Source organism: Daphnia magna, linkage group LG5, assembly GCF_020631705.1.
Source record: "Daphnia magna isolate NIES linkage group LG5, ASM2063170v1.1, whole genome shotgun sequence".
NCBI classification, from domain to species: domain Eukaryota; kingdom Metazoa; phylum Arthropoda; class Branchiopoda; order Diplostraca; family Daphniidae; genus Daphnia; species Daphnia magna.
In genome coordinates this window covers 6,829,936-6,847,576 of record NC_059186.1, presented here as the reverse complement: position 1 = coordinate 6,847,576, position 17,641 = coordinate 6,829,936, and the positions used below count along the sequence as shown (strand labels likewise).

General features: G+C 37.4%; 2 protein-coding genes and 4 long non-coding RNA genes across 10 annotated transcripts; 4 read left to right on the top strand and 2 right to left on the bottom strand.

Moving 5' to 3' along the window:
* Window positions 1-329: 329 nt before the first annotated feature.
* On the top strand, window positions 330-2,121 carry LOC116923558 (solute carrier family 25 member 40). Of its 3 annotated transcripts, XM_032930053.2 has the most exons (8): window positions 330-567; window positions 635-828; window positions 900-1,191; window positions 1,264-1,362; window positions 1,432-1,529; window positions 1,591-1,669; window positions 1,760-1,870; window positions 1,950-2,121. In XM_032930053.2, exons 1-8 carry the CDS (start codon window positions 432-434, stop codon window positions 2,036-2,038), a joined length of 1,098 nt encoding a protein of 365 aa, XP_032785944.2. In that variant the 5' UTR covers window positions 330-431; the 3' UTR covers window positions 2,039-2,121. The 3 variants fall into 3 exon arrangements, with proteins under 3 accessions (XP_032785944.2, XP_045030540.1, XP_045030539.1); XM_045174605.1 differs by lacking the exon at window positions 1,591-1,669; XM_045174604.1 differs by lacking the exons at window positions 1,432-1,529; window positions 1,591-1,669.
* On the bottom strand, window positions 1,431-4,930 carry LOC116923537 (TRAF3-interacting protein 1). The gene is made up of 10 exons (XM_032930031.2): window positions 4,579-4,930; window positions 4,377-4,494; window positions 4,111-4,311; window positions 3,486-4,051; window positions 3,370-3,415; window positions 3,260-3,301; window positions 2,988-3,189; window positions 2,705-2,915; window positions 2,440-2,642; window positions 1,431-2,362 (listed from the first exon to the last, which is right to left on the bottom strand). Exons 1-10 carry the CDS (start codon window positions 4,714-4,716, stop codon window positions 2,203-2,205), a joined length of 1,887 nt encoding a protein of 628 aa, XP_032785922.2. The 5' UTR covers window positions 4,717-4,930; the 3' UTR covers window positions 1,431-2,202.
* A 1,154-nt stretch (window positions 4,931-6,084) lies between these two features.
* Window positions 6,085-7,297, top strand: LOC116923344. Its single transcript, XR_006646560.1, has 3 exons — window positions 6,085-6,605; window positions 6,659-6,874; window positions 6,945-7,297. It is a non-coding gene; the product is annotated as an uncharacterized LOC116923344 (long non-coding RNA).
* An 895-nt stretch (window positions 7,298-8,192) lies between these two features.
* LOC123472200 lies at window positions 8,193-9,043 on the bottom strand. 2 transcript variants are annotated; one of them, XR_006646496.1, is made up of 2 exons: window positions 8,668-9,043; window positions 8,193-8,606 (listed from the first exon to the last, which is right to left on the bottom strand). It is a non-coding gene; the product is annotated as an uncharacterized LOC123472200 (long non-coding RNA). The 2 variants fall into 2 exon arrangements; XR_006646495.1 differs by having other exon boundaries at window positions 8,673-9,043.
* Window positions 9,044-10,342: 1,299 nt separating this feature from the next.
* LOC123472355 lies at window positions 10,343-13,941 on the top strand. 2 transcript variants are annotated; one of them, XR_006646774.1, is made up of 4 exons: window positions 10,343-10,543; window positions 10,614-10,657; window positions 11,929-12,005; window positions 13,808-13,941. It is a non-coding gene; the product is annotated as an uncharacterized LOC123472355 (long non-coding RNA). The 2 variants fall into 2 exon arrangements; XR_006646773.1 differs by having other exon boundaries at window positions 10,392-10,543; window positions 11,932-12,005.
* A 1,226-nt stretch (window positions 13,942-15,167) lies between these two features.
* Window positions 15,168-17,332, top strand: LOC116922639. The gene is made up of 5 exons (XR_006646489.1): window positions 15,168-15,422; window positions 15,498-15,590; window positions 15,651-15,796; window positions 15,865-16,105; window positions 16,195-17,332. It is a non-coding gene; the product is annotated as an uncharacterized LOC116922639 (long non-coding RNA).
* Window positions 17,333-17,641: the final 309 nt, after the last annotated feature.

Here is a 17,641-nt window from a genome sequence, read left to right as displayed (position 1 = left end):
TAAAATCGGGACCAGAGAAAAAGGGTTCATTGTGATTTTGATCATTTCATTCATTTTCATTCATTCATTCATTCATTCAGATGAAGTCTCTTCATCTCTGATCGGGACTCATGCCAAACTTTTAAGCATCATTTGCAAACATTAAAAACAAAATTTACTCGTTGCGTTTAAATTCGAGCCAAGTTGCAACCTTAGTCAAAATTAAATACGGTTTCTGAAAAATACCAAGAATATAAGCAAAATCTGGTGCTCGCTGATCAGCATTTAAATCAAACCAAATTTCGAAATTTTCTCACCCACGGACAGAGATAGGTCGTATGTACCGCTAGATGGCTTACCAAATAGTAAACACCAAGTCTGAAATCTCGTGGTTCTCGAAAAAAGTGGTTTTGGCTTACACCATGATGAGGATATAAGGAAGAGTTTGAAACATGAGAGAACATATCTTTGCGTACGTGACAATGGCAAACACCACTCTATTTGACGCAGATGATCAACGCTATCGAATCACTCCTTCCCAACAGATGCTATGTTCTTGTCTCGGTGCCCTAACAACATCTACGCTTGGTAACGAAGTTTACTTCAAAATTGCGTTTACGATTGCGTCATGCTTTTCAACATTTTTTTATCGTAGTAACTCCGCTGGATGTCGTAAAAATCCGACTGCAAGCACAACACAGAACAGTAACACCAAACCGCTGCTTCATCTATTGCAATGGCTTAATGGACCATTGTATAGTTTGTGTTAATGGTCAAAGCAAAGCATTAAATAGCTCTATATCAAGAGAACAATGGTACAGACGACCCGGACAATTCACAGGAACATTGGTAAAATATTTAATATTCAAATTGGAACTGTAAAAAAATTTTTCTCTTTTTTCTTTGATTTTTATATACAGGATGCATTTGTAAAAATTATTAAAACAGAAGGTGTTTTTTCTCTATGGAGTGGCCTTTCACCAACTTTAGTTCTTGCATTACCTGCTACTGTGGTATATTTCACTGCTTATGAGCAATTAAGATGTCTAATGAAAGACCGTCAAGAGGTAGAAAAAAGTCTGTTCTACCATAAACCTGTATGGTTAACGTCTCTTCTTGCTGGCGCAATTGCAAGGACATGGGCTGTCACAGTAGTCAGTCCATTGGAATTGATTCGAACTAAAATGCAGTCACAAAAGCTTAGCTATAGAGGTATGTTACTTTATATGTATTGAAACTTCAAATGAAGGCATAATGTAAACGGTAAAATTGTTGTAATACTAGAAATTGGCGTTGCGGTTCGTGATTTAGTGAAAAATCGGGGCCTTCAAGGATTATGGCAAGGCTTGCCTCCATCCTTGATGAGAGATGTTCCTTTTTCTGGTAATCGAATTCATTTTATCTTGTTTTTCAAAAGAGTGTTATGTTCCAACGTCTTGTTTGCTACACTAGCTTTGTACTGGGCTACTTACGAGACGTATAAAAAGTCCTTCACTTCTTCAGAAATAACGATGTTCCAGAGCTTTATTGGAGGAGCATTGTCTGGAATGGTACAGTTAACTAAGGAAAACACACTATAGTAATTGCCATTATTCTCCTGTTATTATGTAGCTTGCTGCTGTCGTTACTCTCCCCTTCGATGTTGTGAAAACATTGAGACAGCTCGAATTTGGAGAAAGTTTAGGTTCAAGTAAACTAACGAACGTTTCTTTCACCATAAATAAAGAATGAGATGGTTTTTACGTTGTGTTGCTGATGTATTTGTATACTTCGTCAACAGATGAATCATCGAGGAAGGCCAGCACAACCAAACAGCTGTTTCAAAGGATTTACCGGCAGCAAGGAATAGGAGGACTTTTTGTGGGATTAGTTCCACGAATAGCTAAGATAGGTTAGATTTTTTGTCGATACAATATCAAATGCATTTATTTGTGAGGTTTTAACCGTTGACATCTTTTCTGTTTTTGCAGCACCGGCTTGCGCAATCATGATATCTTCATTCGAACACGGAAAATATTATTTCACCCGTCGAAACAAACAAATGTTAGAAGAAACTTGAAGTGACTGAAACAATGTTATTTTGACATCTTAGTAACGACAGAGATAATAATGTGAAATATTTTAATAAAAGTATAGGTTCCACCTTTTCGTTTTTGGTGACTAGAGGCCATATATTATTTAAATAAGTTTTAGGGTTTAAAGGTTACTTTTAATATATATAAATTATCGCTTCTTTGCAAAATTCAAGATCACGAGTGAAACGTCTTTTTCGGTTTTAATGGCTGCGGCTTTTACCGTGTTTAACTTCATTTGATGCTCGAGCACGGCACGGTCCAATTGCTCCAGCTCAGCACGAAGTTTTTCTACTACGGTATCGATGGATCTGCCAATATATGAGTGGTTAGTTGCACGTGAGCAGAACAAATTACACGGCTGTGGAAAAAAAAAGGTTATTCTTACGTTTTTTCCCTTTGATACTCTTCCTCCAGCAAATCGGCCTCTCGCTTCCAAAACTGCCACTCTTGATGTACCGTATCCATATCTTCATGTATCAGCGGAATCAACTGGCCTAAAGGCAGTGCTGTTTGTGTCATTTCTTGGATCATGTTCTTCAGATGTTGAACTTGAACTGAAGAGCTGCTTTTGTCCCTATTTCCAGGATCCTATATTTAATGCAGATTCTTTTCAGCACTGAAATTTGATCACCAATTGTTTTTTAAATTACCATGTCTGTTAGAGGATCCCATTCTCTTTGGGCAGATAGAATTTGTTCGACCAATTTACCCTGTGCACCGCCCATCAACTCATCAGCACCCGCCTGTGACAGATCGGCCGTGGCTTGATCAAAAACGGCAGCCTGAACTATTCTATCTTCCTCGTCGTCTGACATCGGATTACCCTCGATTATCACTCGAGGCACTTGGCTAGTCATCGGTCTGGAACAAAAAGGCAATCTACATCAATCTGGATCATAAATTGTCATCGCAAAGGTGAAAGGTATCTTATACCTGCTTTCCTGTTGAATGACTGAAAGTCTATCTCTTGAGTTTCTTGAAGGGGGACGTCGCGAGCTTTTTGGCCGGTGTCCGCTGGCTGGCCGTTTAAGAGGCATATTGAGATTCATAGTTCGATCGGGTATTGGTTTTTCGAACGCATTCAAAATATTAGATTGAGGTGGCGATAGCTGGGCGACACTACTCGAAAGCACCCCTAAGTCAAATCAATATGACGATAACGTTAAGGTGAAACTGAATGTGGTAGCGAAAATTTAACGCATTACCTGGTAACTCCTGCGCTTCAGTGGAATCTTCTACACCAAACCCTGTGAACAAAACAGCATTAAGTCGATCATGTTGAAAAATTTATCATATCTTAAGTGTCCGCGTTTACCTTCGTCTTGAAGATCTTGCATGGCTGCGGATTTTGTAGTTTGAATCTTGTCGGTAAAAAGAGAAAAAATAATTATCTTTTACTGGAAATTTAGTTATACAATACAATGATATTACATTCAAAGTGTCCACAGGTTGCTCAATCGTAATACCGCTGTCTATAGAGGGGAAGTCTGGAGGTATTTGAGATTTATCATCACCATCGACAGGGAGAGCTGATGTATCTTTGACGGGTTCATCGTCAACGTTGCTCGTATAATCTAGGGGTACAATCGTATCAGCAATGTCTTCATCGTCAATAACTGTCTGATTTTTATGAGGATTTTCTAGTGGCTCAACGCTACGTGGCGTTGCTGTGTTATCTTTGGAGATTCGGAACGAATGATTTGATTTCGCTGAGACACTAGGAATTGGTTTCGTTTGTTTGGTTGCGATGTCAGGCTTCATGTCACTTGCAGCAGGCTCTTTTTTAGTTTCGTCAAGTTTACTAGTTTTCTTATTGGGCATTCCAGCCAAAGAAGGCTTTGAAGAGGAACCTTGATTTGATTTACTGGCTCCGATTTTGGCAATGTCTTTAGTTTTGTTAATAGCCGCCTGTTTGTGTACGGTTTCGGCTTTTGCAATTATTTTAGACACGCTGTTTCCTTTAGACATGTTGCCAGGCAGTGCATTTTTCTTGATAACTGTGTAAACATTTTTAAATTAACTATCATACATTATCAGCATATCAAAATGAATTTACCATTTTTTGCAGGTTTTGTTGAGGAGTGCAAGTTGCTGTTGTTCTTTGATTCAGAGTTGTTACTTTTTGATTGAGAGTTGCTGTTTTGCTTGTTTTCAAGTACCAAAGCCAGTGCCTGAAGTAAATCATTTGTTTTTTCTGCTTCAATACCAGCCACTATCTTTGATGGCTTGATATTTAAATTTTCACCAAGTTCAGATGCTGAAAAAAATACAATAATTCATAAAGAAGAGAAAAGAACACAAACTTATTTTTACAGCTTATACATATATGTGAAATGAACTTTTGCAGGAATGCAATTTTATCTTCCTTTTCTTTAATGTTCTCAGAAACCAACTCTTGTTTGGTGAAAACATTTTCAAGAATTCCATATTGGCTAATAACCTAGAGTATGAAAAAGGATTGATAACACGTAAATGAGTAAATCCATGTGTTCAATGTGGATCACTAGAAAAGCAAAAAACTTACTGCCGTTATAATGTCATGAATAAAACGGAAAGGTGGGCGCTTTAGCAGTTTATCAGTCAAGTGAGGTCGTTGAATGTACTTTCCCAACTTTTGCTGAGTGCGCTGGATGACAAGAGAATCTACCTCCTCACTCGTCATTGCCACTCCTGCTCGGGTTGGGTGTTCAGAAAACACTGATAAGGACTGGGAATAATCGAGAACAACAGACTGTTTCGGTCGTTATTTTTGTCGTAGAGAATTTGAAAATTCTCTCGTTCCTGAAATGCGAAACACGGAATGAATAAATAACAATGTGCCGGACCGCCGAAGTATTTGTGACGCCCGACAGTCGTCATGACAACCTATCAGAATTCTAAATCAATTTGAAAACATGAGATGTTGCCATCTGTCAGCTGGTATTCTAACCCTATGTGTTAGAATTTCAGGAATGTTAAAAAATCGTATTCCTATAATATCACTGGTTTTATTTTAACAACCCTTTACGCTACAATATCTCACCATTTTTGAACCGTTTTATTTTCAACTAACTGTACTTGTCAAAAATAATGGAGTCGTCTGGATATCAAGCTGTCAGCTGATGTAAACACTGACCATGAATTAATTTTCATAAATAAAGTAGAGGTTATAGCGATTTAAAAATTATGCAGTGTATTATAAATCCTTATAACAAATTTAGTTCCAGGAGATTTCAAATTGAAATAGAGTATCAGTATTTTTAATGATTAAAATTGAAGTTCTCTCCATAAGGCCCGAGAGGCAAAAAACCAGTTGGATATTGCAAAAACATGCAACTCAGCACCCGAGTCACGTCTATAAGCTGTAACGGCTGCCCGCTCCACCATGAAAACGAATAAACAGGTTCTATTGGGTCAATATTTGCCCACGGTTCGAGTCCGGGTCCAATCCGCAAGATCCAGCGCCATCTTGTTGGACGGCGAATTGGAACGGCACCACATTTCAAAAAGGGGTCTTGTTACTTGTTAGCCTACAGGCTACAGACAACGAGGAGTCGAGGACTTCCGATAGGTCAGCCAGAAACTGATTCATGATAGTTAGTCTAATGCTCGAATCGCACTTTGATAGGTCAGCCAGGCTCTATTGTCCATATGCTTGGTTCCGCATGCATTAATTATTTCTCATAGTCCCATTGTCACCCTCATGGTGAACTCACTCCCTAAACGAAGAAATGCAATTTGGTACTTGAAACATTGTACAGTATCCTGCACAAAAAGGTGAACACCGATTTATTTTGAAAAAGCCATCTGTGTAGTGTTGGCGATATATCTGTACTCGAATAGATATATCGCTTCTTTTAGATATATCGATATCGTTTACTGTGTTTACGATTGTCTATATCTGTAAATATAGATAACGCATCGCCATCTATCGATAAATACACGAACTACAAAAGGCATCTATCGTTCGCAGAAATACTATTAATCAATATTTCTTTCTTTTTTTTAGTCTCCGCGATATAAATCTGTATCCGTATCTATATCCGTATCTATATTTAATGGCAATACCGCAGTTTTAATTTCGCCGTTCTTGCTTTAATAATTGTGGCAATACCGTCGCTTAGGTCGTGATTGTTGTTTGTTATTGCAGTTTTCTGCTAGTGGTTTTTGTTACTTATAGATAGGTATTAATAGGATCTGATATGCCGAAACGAAAAACTAGCGCTGTTTGGGACTATTTTGAAGACATTAAGGTTGACGATAGACGTGTATGGAGATGTGTTCTGTGTAAGGAAACGCGTGATTTCAAGGGAAATACAAGCAATCTCTGGTCTCATCTGGCGAACAACAAAGATGAACAACACATTGAGGCACACCACTCCATAAAAGATAAATGTCACCCACCCAGAAAAATAACGAAGAAAACTGACAACCGACCCGCACGGCTTTTGGATGTCGACACAGATGTAGAGAATGAGAATTCGGAAATAGCTGAAGATGGCGTAATGTTACCAGCATTTGCTTCGACTTCGGCGGCATCAATGTCGGGTACTTCAACTTCATCATCAACTGGTAAATAATGTTTACGTGCTTAAAAGTTAGTGACTCATACAAAATTTAATTAGGTGAAACGTACGAGTTGAGGCCAATGCCATATTCTATTTCAAGTTTGAAGTTCAAAGGATTTTTTTTGGCCTTGGGTTTGTACATTTCTCAAGCCATGCAACCGTTGTCGTTGGTCGAAGAAAAAATTTTAGAGAGTTTGTTCTTCACATCGATCCACGACTAACAATACCGTATCGTAATACGATGACACATACCATTTTGCCGAACTTGTATAGGTATTCAAATTTATATTTATCTTTCGTATGCGCATGGTCACTGTTATAAGTATACATTTTTAAAATGTAGGGAAGCAAAGGCTAAATTGGTGAAAGAGTTGGAAGGTATCAAACAAGTTGCGCTAATCACTGACTGCTGGACTTCCATAAATAATGAAGGTTACATGACGGTTACCGTTCATTATTTATCGGATAAACTTAAAATGGTCTCTCGTGTTCTAAACACGATAATGATCGAAGAAAGTCACACCGCAGTGAATTCAGCCAAGGAACTAAGAAAAATCGTGACTGAATGGAATTTGATGAACAAAATTTCAGCGGTAGGGGAGACTGGAGTAAGCCGGGACGGTTTTCGTTTTCTCCCAAACTAATCATTAAATTAATTTATTATTTTGTTTTTATGTATTCCATACGGTAATGTACCCCCCATATTTTTAATATAATTTAATAATAAACCATTTCCCCATATAAGACCTTTAAAGTTTTCTTAGATTTTTTTTTTCTTGATTGCCTATTTTTAGGGGTAAGTGAGGACACTAGGGTGGGTGGTGAGGGACGTCCTCAATTTTGCCTTAAAATTCATAAAAAAAATTTGTAAAAATTGAAATAGCGTCCCACTGCATAGACTCTATAAGTTAATAAATGTTTCAATTTGATTATTGTGTTAATAAAAATTTTTTCTTATATGATAAAAAACCCTTATTACAAGATAGGTGGGGGTTGGGCTTATTGTAATCGATTAATATGCTGAATAATCGATTGCTTGTGTTCATTGTAAGGAACAGTAATGGCGTCATGAGCTCGGTGATGATTGATGGGCTTGAAGGCCAAACCCGCCCACTAATGTCCCATTTTAGTCAAAAACAGCTGTTCCGATTTCCCGATAAAGACTATTTTTTTAAAACGTTAATATTATCTACAGTAATTGATCGAAAATTATATATATTTTTTTAACAATAAATAAATGATTAAGCTTCATTTCCATATTAAATTTACATGCCATTTGCGATTATTTTTTTCTAGAAACATTAAATGGCGGAGACAAAATTAACAAAAAAAAACCGTTTTTTTAGTTTTGTTAATAACTGATACAGTTATTGACCAAATTTCATGCCAAAGTAGATTGTATGTATCTAAATAACATACTAAAAACATTTTTAATTTTATTAAAATCTACTATTTTTCCCCCTACTGTCCCTCTTGACCCGGTGTCCCGGCATACTCCAGTCTCCCCTAGTTACAGATAATGCTGCAAATATTGTTAAGGTAATTTCAAGCCTAAAATTTTATAACATATAATTTTTTAACGAAGAAACGATTAAATAAGAAATCTTTTATCTTTTTAGGCTGTAAGTGACATCAATAATTGGAGGCATGTGCCCTGCTTTGCTCACACACTGAGCTTAGCAGTAAAGGACGCAGTCCTAAAAAATAAAGATTTCAAAACAATTTTAACAAATTGTCGTGATATCGTCACTTATTTTCATCAAAGCAATCTTGCAAACATTAAACTAATAACACTTATAATTTTATGTTCTAGAAGAATGGCTCAGTATTTATAATCAAAGGTTTCTCCTGCTTCGCTTTCAAGTTGGCAGACTCATCCCTTGCATTTTGTGGAGCCTGCCCTTGTCCATTGTAATTTACTGATGGCTCGAACTTGTACACTTCCCCTGTCACATCATTGATGGCTGTAACACCATCATCTAGGAAAATCCACTTGGCCATTCTTCTAGATCATCAAATTATAAGTGTTATTTGTGCCATACTTATATCCAAATCAATTATTTTACCTTACACTCGTAAAATTTATGGGTTTTGGCTAACACTTGTATCAGTAACCGTTCTTGTGATGTCAAAATCAATCAGGAATTTCACAGCTATGATGAATAATCGATAATAATCTATAAATGAGAGCGAATCGAAAGAAACCAACAACAAAACAGCCAAGAATAGTCTGCTTGTGATTTTGGCAGAAAAAGACTAATCAAGCGCCTCTAGTGACACTTAAAAGAGGAAATTGTCGTTAAATTTAGGGGGTCCCTTTCTCACCCCTCTACCCTCTCCCATACCCGGCGGCATAGCCGCGGGTAGGGACAACAAATGCAGCACATGTCGGGGGTGATCCAATATTTCAAAATGATCCTTTTTCCCATATAACAACTATACTTTTTACAAATTAAAAATCTGAAAGATAAAGACTAGTTCTTTATCTTTCTGATAAAAAAAAAATTAATCTCGTACGAGAAATCTTAGTATTAAAAAAAAAAACCGCGCGAGACACCGTTAGGCCTATCTCCCGCGGGTTAAAACGCCTTTTTTTTAACCGAGGTGATCCAATACCTGGCGTGGGTACTGTAGGTATTAAATGTCTGGAAAAAGTGTAGACTGTATCATCGGTAGACTCCCCTACCCCCCGGCTAAGTAGAACAATTTTTGCAATACAAAATAGAGTCTTTCCATTACTCGTCATTGTCATTATCGGGTCGGGTTATCGGGTAGCATATGGAAACACAAAATTATTCTTATCAGTATGCTAGCTGTCTGTTAGTAAATTGTTAGTGGCTTATTGGTAGGGCTCGGCCCCGATCGTTTTCGATCGGGGCGAACTGCGGTTTGCTGGCCAAAAATCACCAAACCATCGTCTCGGTTTAGCCGTTTTTTACTTCGGTGCGGTTCTCGGTTTGGAATTCGGTCAAACCGGTGCAAACCGCCGCCATTTTGAAAATTTTTTGAAAATTTGACGGAAATTTCAAATCAACCAATCAAATCGCGTTGAGCGTAAAGTGGCACCAATGGTTGCCAGGTGGGACCTGAGTTGAACTTCGAACTTTGACTAATTGACTTAATTGAGTCAGGTCAGGCTGCCAGGCATTGCTGTAATGGCCTAAATTATCAAACATGGCTAGAGATATGTTAAGTATTCCAGCCACTAGTGCAGGCAGTGAGAGGGCGTTCAGCACTGAAAAAGATTGTTTTGGAATTGCTAGGATGAGCCTTAATCCCGAGACTGTTGAAGCCTTCATCTGCTTGCGCTCCTGGTTTAAAGCCGGTTTGATCAACGAAATTGATTCACGTTCCCACAATCTGACTGAATTCGATATTGAAAACATTGACGAATGATGATTCAGAAAATTGTTGTAATGATGTGGGCAAAAATACAACTGGTTTTCACATAATTTACGACTTATACTGTTGTATAAACTGTGTAAAACTTGTTGTGTAAACTTGTGTAAACTGCCGCGGTTCTTACGGGTCACACCGCGGTTTTAGGGTAAAACCGCGGTGTGACCCATAAGAACCGCGGTGTGACCCAACAAACCGCGGTGCGATCGGTTCCCAATTATTTAATTCGTAAACAATTACACTGTATTCATGACCGGAATAATTTTAAAAACAGTTTTCCCATCCAAGTCTAGAATGCGGATCTCCCGCGTCGCCGACGGAAACGTATCCAATAAGCCACTAAAAATTTACTAATAGACCTCTTTCACGGTGCGGATAGCAGGATTCCTGTAGTCCGGCAACGGCGCAATCCTCCATTGTTTTTCCAACCCCACCCTGTTTTGCTGGGATTTCAATAGGTAAACAAGTTTAGCATTAAAAATTCTCCTCTCTGTGAAATTTTGCTGTGTTTCAGTGCATTGGATAACTAGCACCATCATCTGGGTAAGAGATTAAGCCTAATTATATTGTCGCAAACTGAAAATTAATGGTCACCTTTTTATGTCGTGTATAGGGCTATCCAAATGTAAACAAGAAAATTCAAAACAACACTAAATGGTAATAAAGTGAAACGCGTATATTTTCCATTAATAATCATGGCTACATTTTAGAATAGGAATGTCAAATGAATTGCGATTGCTTATCTTTAACATTTAGTTTTAAAAAAGCGGTCTAAAACAGGTCAAAACTAACAGAAAAAATAACACGTTAAATATTTTAACTCACTTATTGTTACCCTTCCCCAACCCCGACTTTTTTCTCAAGTTTTCCGTTTTTCATATTTTCTCGAAACATTAAAACTTATTGGTGACAGACGATTTTAAAAGACAGATAAAATTATAGTATTTAGAAAAGAAATCTAAGAAAAAATGCAATTTTTTTTTTAAATAGGATTTATTTAATTTAAACAAACTGACAAATGAAATATGTTTAATATTTCGTCCACCAGCAGTTAGCTTCAAAGCTGTTAGCATAGCTGATAGCAAAGCTGATAGATCGGATGCTGAGTTGCCAAGGCTGAATTCCGACCTGGGTTATTTTTCCTCTCGGGCCCTATAGGAGGGAAATGAAAAATAATATATTTAATTAAGTTGTAGTTAGTTTTATTACAAAATCTTTTGGAATCGTGTACTATACCTCTGTGCTGATATAATACAAAATATTTTATCTCCAAAAAAGCTGTTATTTTTCCAGGAAACTTTTTGAAAGGTACTTGTTTACCTTTCCACAACACCCCCCCCCTCCCCGTATTACAACTGTAGAACAAGAAGCAGACGTTTTTCTAAGTAAATTTCTTTTTCCTTATGAATAAGTCCTTTAGTATAATCAGATAACTTAAAAAGACTAATTGTGTCAAATAACTCATTACTGACATCACAAACTACACTACTCATGACATAAAAAACGAAAACAGTTTGACACTACAGTCATTAGTCACAGTCAATCACTTTACGTCTGCTACGGTACATTGTAAACAAGTACCTTTCAAAAAGTTTCCTGGAAAAATAACAGCTTTTTTGGAGGTAAAATTTTTTGTATTGTATTGTTTTAGGCACGTAGAAGGACGAAGACACTATAGAAGGCACCATTCAGTTTATTTCAAATTTTTGTAAAAATGGAATTAAATATTTTTTGCAACTGCAGAATTGGCCCGCTTTGGGCAGTCCTTGTAAAAATGCCCCTTCAATAGACAAAAAAACAAATTATTAATTGTTGAAATGATTACAAAAATATTTTGAAACCTACCTTAAATCATTTTAAATTTTTTTTCTTCCTTTTCAAAGTTCTCTTTCTATTTTTTTGTTGTTTTTCTTGTCTTTTTCTGGCAGCAGCAGTTGGGAACCGGTTACCACTTCTTCGGCAGGGATAGGAGAATTGGGTGAAGGTGGTGTTGGATTGAACGAAGGTATGGATGAACTGGTTGGGGGGGGGGGTGGTGGTGGAATAAATTAATGGAAGGATTGGGTGAGGATGGTGGTGGTGGGAATGATGGAATGGAAGGATTGGGTGAGGGTGGTGGTGTGAATAATGGAATGGTGGGTGAAATGGATGGGGATGGTGGTGGTGGGAATGAAGGAATGGATGGATTGGGTGAGGGTGGTGGTGGTGTGAATGATGGAATTGTGGGTGAATTTTTGTGAATTATTTTTGAACGGGGAAAAAATGGAATAAAAAAGTTTGATTTCTTGCTTATGGACGATCTTCGCCAAACTTCTTGTAGTAGGCCAAGTTTGCTCTATAATGAGCGTCACTTGGAAACCCATCATGGGGTGAAAGAGAGCCTGAAGGCTGTTGAATGCAAACAGTTTTATTCGGTTTTCACCACCTCAGCATTCAAAGCAGGTCGTTTGAAAGCCATAGGAGCTGCACGAGTGGAATTGTGTGCAATTGTGGTACAACCGGCCTGCCTTGTACTTGTTAAAATTGTGGTGAATCCGACACTAGATTTAGTCCAACCGTTGACATCTCTTTTGCCGGTGGTGGATGGCAAAGTCGTTGATGCCGCAACAAGCAATTTTGACTAGCGTTACTTTTTATGCAGCCATCGACGAAATATTTGAAAGGAACAGCTTTCATTTCAATTTCTTCTCCTTCGAAATACTCGCAAGTATTTTTCTTCGCCGGACGTCAATGAAAGGGTTTTTAGCTTCTCTTTCGATGAATAGATCTCAGTGTCCATTTCTCTTTTAAAGATCGCCGAGAAGTGGCAGAGAAACAAACTAGCCCTAAGTAATTTCATTTTATTACTGTGCGTAAGACCCTAAAAATTAATATAATGAATATTAAATTAGATATGAGTAGATTATTTGTCCGATAGTGCATCCCAAATTCGTTTGAATGTTTCATTCCTGTGTTGGTTGCTTGTGGTTAAATTGAATTTCTGCAACAACCAATAAGCAAAAACTCCATGTGCAAGTAAGGGTACAAGTTGAAACTTTTGTTCCGTTAATTCGTGGATTTTTCGATACAAGTTTTTAATTTGTTCAACAGTTTCAACATTTTCAGTTGTCTGGCACCACTTTTCGCAATTGTCGGAATCCTGTTAAATTATTACGAATCTGTTAAAAACATTCAAATAGTACCTCCACATACATCAAATGGCAAAGGTAAAAATTGCATATTATTGGGCATTAGGATTAATTAAGCAGGCAGACTTAACTAAAACAAACAGCAGTTACCATCTTGAAAATCCGAAATAATGATGGAAGTCGTTGAAATCGAAGTTGCAGTGAAGAAAAACTTCAGTTAAGTGATCACACAAGGTCAAAGAACAACGTATCACGAAAATGCTAGAAATAATTTGCAGTGTCCTTGTTAAGGTGTTCTTTGGCCGTGGAACATCTTGAACGAAGCCACATACCCTTTTTTACCGCGCAAACAACTCTGTAGAATTGTCTGCAGTTTTTATAGTTTGACTAAACAGTGCCAAACAGACTTACTCAAACTAACTCTAAGTATAACTAATCTAGTTTAGTAGTTTTAAGTTGTTTTACTCGCTTGTTAAAACTAAACTTTTAGTGCAACTTGCCAACATGAGTGGTAATTCGAAAAAGCTAGATGTAGCTGTAGCTAACTTTGTTTCAACATGTGTCGACTAATTGGAAATCAAAAATATTTGTGAACTGTTAGATGGTATACGTATTAATTACTATTTATAATTTTATTGTTCCTGCAGTAATATTTATTTATAAATTTCATATTGTTCAGCTGATTTTTCCGAACCTCCCACATAACACAAGGCAGTCCGTCGGATGTCCGACAGATGTCGGGGTCGGATGTTGAGTACATCTTTTTGATATCCTCCGGACAGCCCGATATCCGATTTGGATGTCCTATGGATGTAATTTTTTTTTGGTTTTGACCGCCCTCAACAGCGCCGTCGGACATTCTAAGGATATCCGAACGGGCTTTCATTTGGCTATAAATATGACATGTATTGGACCTCTAATCTAGAAAAAACATTAGGATACCTCAGGGTTAGAACTCGGGTCTCCCGCATCATAGTCGAATATTATTCCACTGTGCCAATCTTCAAGTGTGCCACTGTGCCAATCAAGATTTTAAAACAATACAATCGAATTTTTGTAAAACACTTGAGCTTTTTCGATAACAAATCACATACAGGATTTTTAAGAAGTCAAGATTATGTCGAACTTAGGTTAAACCAGAAGTGTATAAATGGAAATTAAACAATTAAGGCTAAATATTTTTTGAATTTTAAACTTCAGCAGGATTTATTAAGTTTAAAGGAGTTTTTTATTATTTGAAATTAAAATCCTATCATAAGTATACTTGCTTTGAATATTATTAGATGCCGAATAATATTTATTTTCTGTAAGTTAATTTTCAATGGCTTGGTTCCCGTAAGCTAAATGGAAAGCCTGTGCAAACAAACTCACGACTTACATATATTTTATTCATTTTTTGTAATAAATTTTAAAATAAACCATCCGGCAAATAGATAATTACTCCTTTATTTTTTCAAGTTTTCGTATTAAATGCTGGACTTAAAATAAAAATATGTTCAAGGGTAAAATTTGAACACTGTTAAGTTTTCCCCTTTTGGAAACAAAGAAATTTTGACAATTAATTATGAAACTTAGTGATCGGCCCCAATTAGTTCTAATCGAGTTAACCGCCCCGCACCGATAAAGTGCATTCGTGGTTGAATTGAGGTGCCACTTTTTCAACCGGTGCGGTGCGGGGAAAAATTTGAGGTTAACCCGTTGCCCCGAAGCAATAAAAAAAATGCCGTTCTTTCGGTTTCAGAGTAAAAATCGGGGCAAGCGGGTAGAACGAGCTATTATCGGGGTTGTTATCGGATAGATCGGGTAAAACAGTCAATCGATAATGTTTTTTGCATTGATGAATCGATTGATTGCCATACAATTGATTGCAAACCCCAATTGAATTCGGGGAGAAGAATTTTCCACACTGAGCCACGCCTCGATGGCCCGAAATGAGAAACCCGATTTGCAAAAAAGCGCCCCGATTAGCTCGAGGCCGATCCTTAAATGAAACAATTGAAAATCTTCTTGGCTGTTGGAAGGAGGTCCGTAGAATATAATTTTCGCACATCCATTGCACTTCCAAGGTGACTAGCCGACGGACATCCCTGGAACTACCCATTGAGTACATAGATATCTAACGGATGTTTGGCCATGATTCGGACATCCGACGGCAGAAATGTTCTATATGGGCTGAGCCTGACTGTGCCAACACTGTTATTGGTATTTCATTACCAAACAACAATAATGTGTTTCATTTGGCAGATTGGTGGGATTTGCCACGAGGCATCATGTGTAGCAATTGCTACAATCAGGTATAAAGAAATACTTTGGTATACTATATTTTGTAATTCTAAATGAACTGTAAGATTTCGTTGAAATACAATTAGGTTCCAAACACCCATCCCGTACGGCAACACGAAGAACGTGTGTGCCTAAGTTGTAGTCGTGGAAACTTGCCCCTCAAAACTAGGAGCGTATAAGTATTACAGCTTAAGAAATTATGCTTTGTTTCATGTGTCGTAATAATATCTTTTTTGTAGCATAAGTTTGGGATGAAAACAATGAGCTTCCCACCAATAACAAATTTGGCAGTGAACTAAATTGCTGTAATCGGTCGCCAATCCCGCGGGAAATGTCTACAAAGCGATAGCTTCAGTGATCTCGTGAAGTTTACAAGATGTTGGCAGTAAGATGGAACTTAAAAGAATTTTTTGTTTTCAAACTTAGTTGCATATAATTTTTTTTTTATTTTAGAAATTTTCCACTATGAAATACTATGACACAAAATCTTGTCGGGTGTTTCGGTGGAAACGGTTCTGTCTTGGCATTGTATTCAACAATGACTGCTCATTTGGTTGAAAATTCAAAATGAGAAACATTTGAGCCCTTGTCGCACATTTTACCTCGTGTAAATTGTTTCTATCGTCCTGGCATTGTCAAGGTTACAATTGTATTTTACAAATTTTCAGCTTTAACTGTAAGAGCCAGTAATTTGGTAAATAATTTCTCATTTCTATACTTGCATTAATCAGTGCTAATTATTTCTAGTTGTAGATAAATTTTTTAAAATCTACTTTTTTCTAGATTGCTTTCATTTTTTATTTCGTGGAAAGTAAAATTCTACCTAAGGATAAAATGTTTGTGGCATATGGCAATGCTACTCGAAACAAGGCAACCATTTTTGCACCTATAGTTCTCAACGGAGACAAATTTTTGACTACTTTAATTAATCATGAATCAACAACATGATTGGAAACCATAAAATGGGATAAACATTTTTTTTAAATTCATATTTTTTTTTATTGAAATAGATTTCTGTTGTTTTGCAGGATGTTTTTCTATGATGTTTCCAACAATTTCTGGCCGTAACCGTGGAGTAAATTGGTTACAGAATGTGACCGAATACCTAACATAAAAAGAATACGGCGAAGAAATTGCCATGGAAAATTGATTTGTTTTTTTATCATACTTGTCAGATTAGTGAATTTAGGTTTGTGCATCGTTAATTTTAATTTTTAGTTTACCACAAGCAATTGCAGCCTTGGCGAAGTTGGCTTTCCCGTTTCTAGCTGCCACATGTGTAACAGAATTCCCATTCTTCAAGCATGGTTTCTTCACTTTATCTCCCCCACATCCCTCGTCACACAGCCTCCACTTGAACCTACCATAAGACAGCAAGCAGCAACAGAATAGACCTTTTTCCCATCGACTCCCCAAAAGACACCTGCGCCGCTCGAAGACATATTCTTACATCAGCCGACTAACACGAGAGCACCCTCGTCTAGCCAGAAACTCCCCGAACATCTTCTTACCTGTTCCCACGCCTAGAATATTCATGCACCTGCACGGCACGCGCCAGAACATTCAACCCTTTTTAGATTAAGATCACAATGCATAAATAACCGTAGATATCGAAATATTTTTACTAATTATTCACTTAAACCCTAGTGAAGTGACCTGTCCGAACTGTCACCACAGTTCGGGGGTAGCTTTAACACAGGACTATTAAACACTAATTTATACCTCAAACTCACGCTTTCTCCAGTAAATCTCAAGCTCTGAGACTCAGTTTAAGGTACCATTCAGTTCAGTTAAGTTAATTTTGTGAATTAGACCCTTCCCTCACGCATTGCTCAACTGTTATAATTGGTATGTCACACCTCTATTTATTAATGTCTGTAGATTAGACTTAGTAGCCAATACACTTGCATTGTTGATCAGACGTCTCCTTTTTATTTATTTTAACCGCTTTTAATTTAATTATTCCGTAAAGGGAAGAATGAGTAAATCCATGACCCCATTACACGTGCATCGGCGTCATTCCAGTAGATTCATCACTGATGCACAGCAGACTAATAAAAATATTGTCGCTGGTGAAAATGGAGATTGATTATCCCTTCGCAGAGATGAGTCATCCGCTCCTTGGACAACGCTGCGATCGTGGTGAAGAAGTTATCGGGAGAAGTCCGCTCTAAGAAACACACGCAGATACGCAGTCCGGATGGGGAGTAATTCGCGCGCGACGGTATAA

What these genes read in the sequence shown, in the direction of transcription:
- LOC116923558 (XM_032930053.2), top strand. Translation starts at nt 432, where the DNA reads ATGAGAGAACATATCTTTGCGTACGTGACAATGGCAAACACCACTCTA. An exon ending in ACAAAAGCTTAGCTATAGAG is followed by an intron (nt 1,192 to 1,263) that starts GTATGTTACTTT and finishes TTGTAATACTAG; the next exon opens with AAATTGGCGTTGCGGTTCGT. An exon ending in GAGGAGCATTGTCTGGAATG is followed by an intron (nt 1,530 to 1,590) that starts GTACAGTTAACT and finishes GTTATTATGTAG; the next exon opens with CTTGCTGCTGTCGTTACTCT.
- LOC116923537 (XM_032930031.2), bottom strand. Translation starts at nt 4,716, where the DNA reads ATGACGAGTGAGGAGGTAGATTCTCTTGTCATCCAGCGCACTCAGCAA. An exon ending in AACCTGTGGACACTTTGAAT is followed by an intron (nt 3,416 to 3,485) that starts GTAATATCATTG and finishes TTTACCGACAAG; the next exon opens with ATTCAAACTACAAAATCCGC. An exon ending in TGAAGCGCAGGAGTTACCAG is followed by an intron (nt 3,190 to 3,259) that starts GTAATGCGTTAA and finishes GATTTGACTTAG; the next exon opens with GGGTGCTTTCGAGTAGTGTC.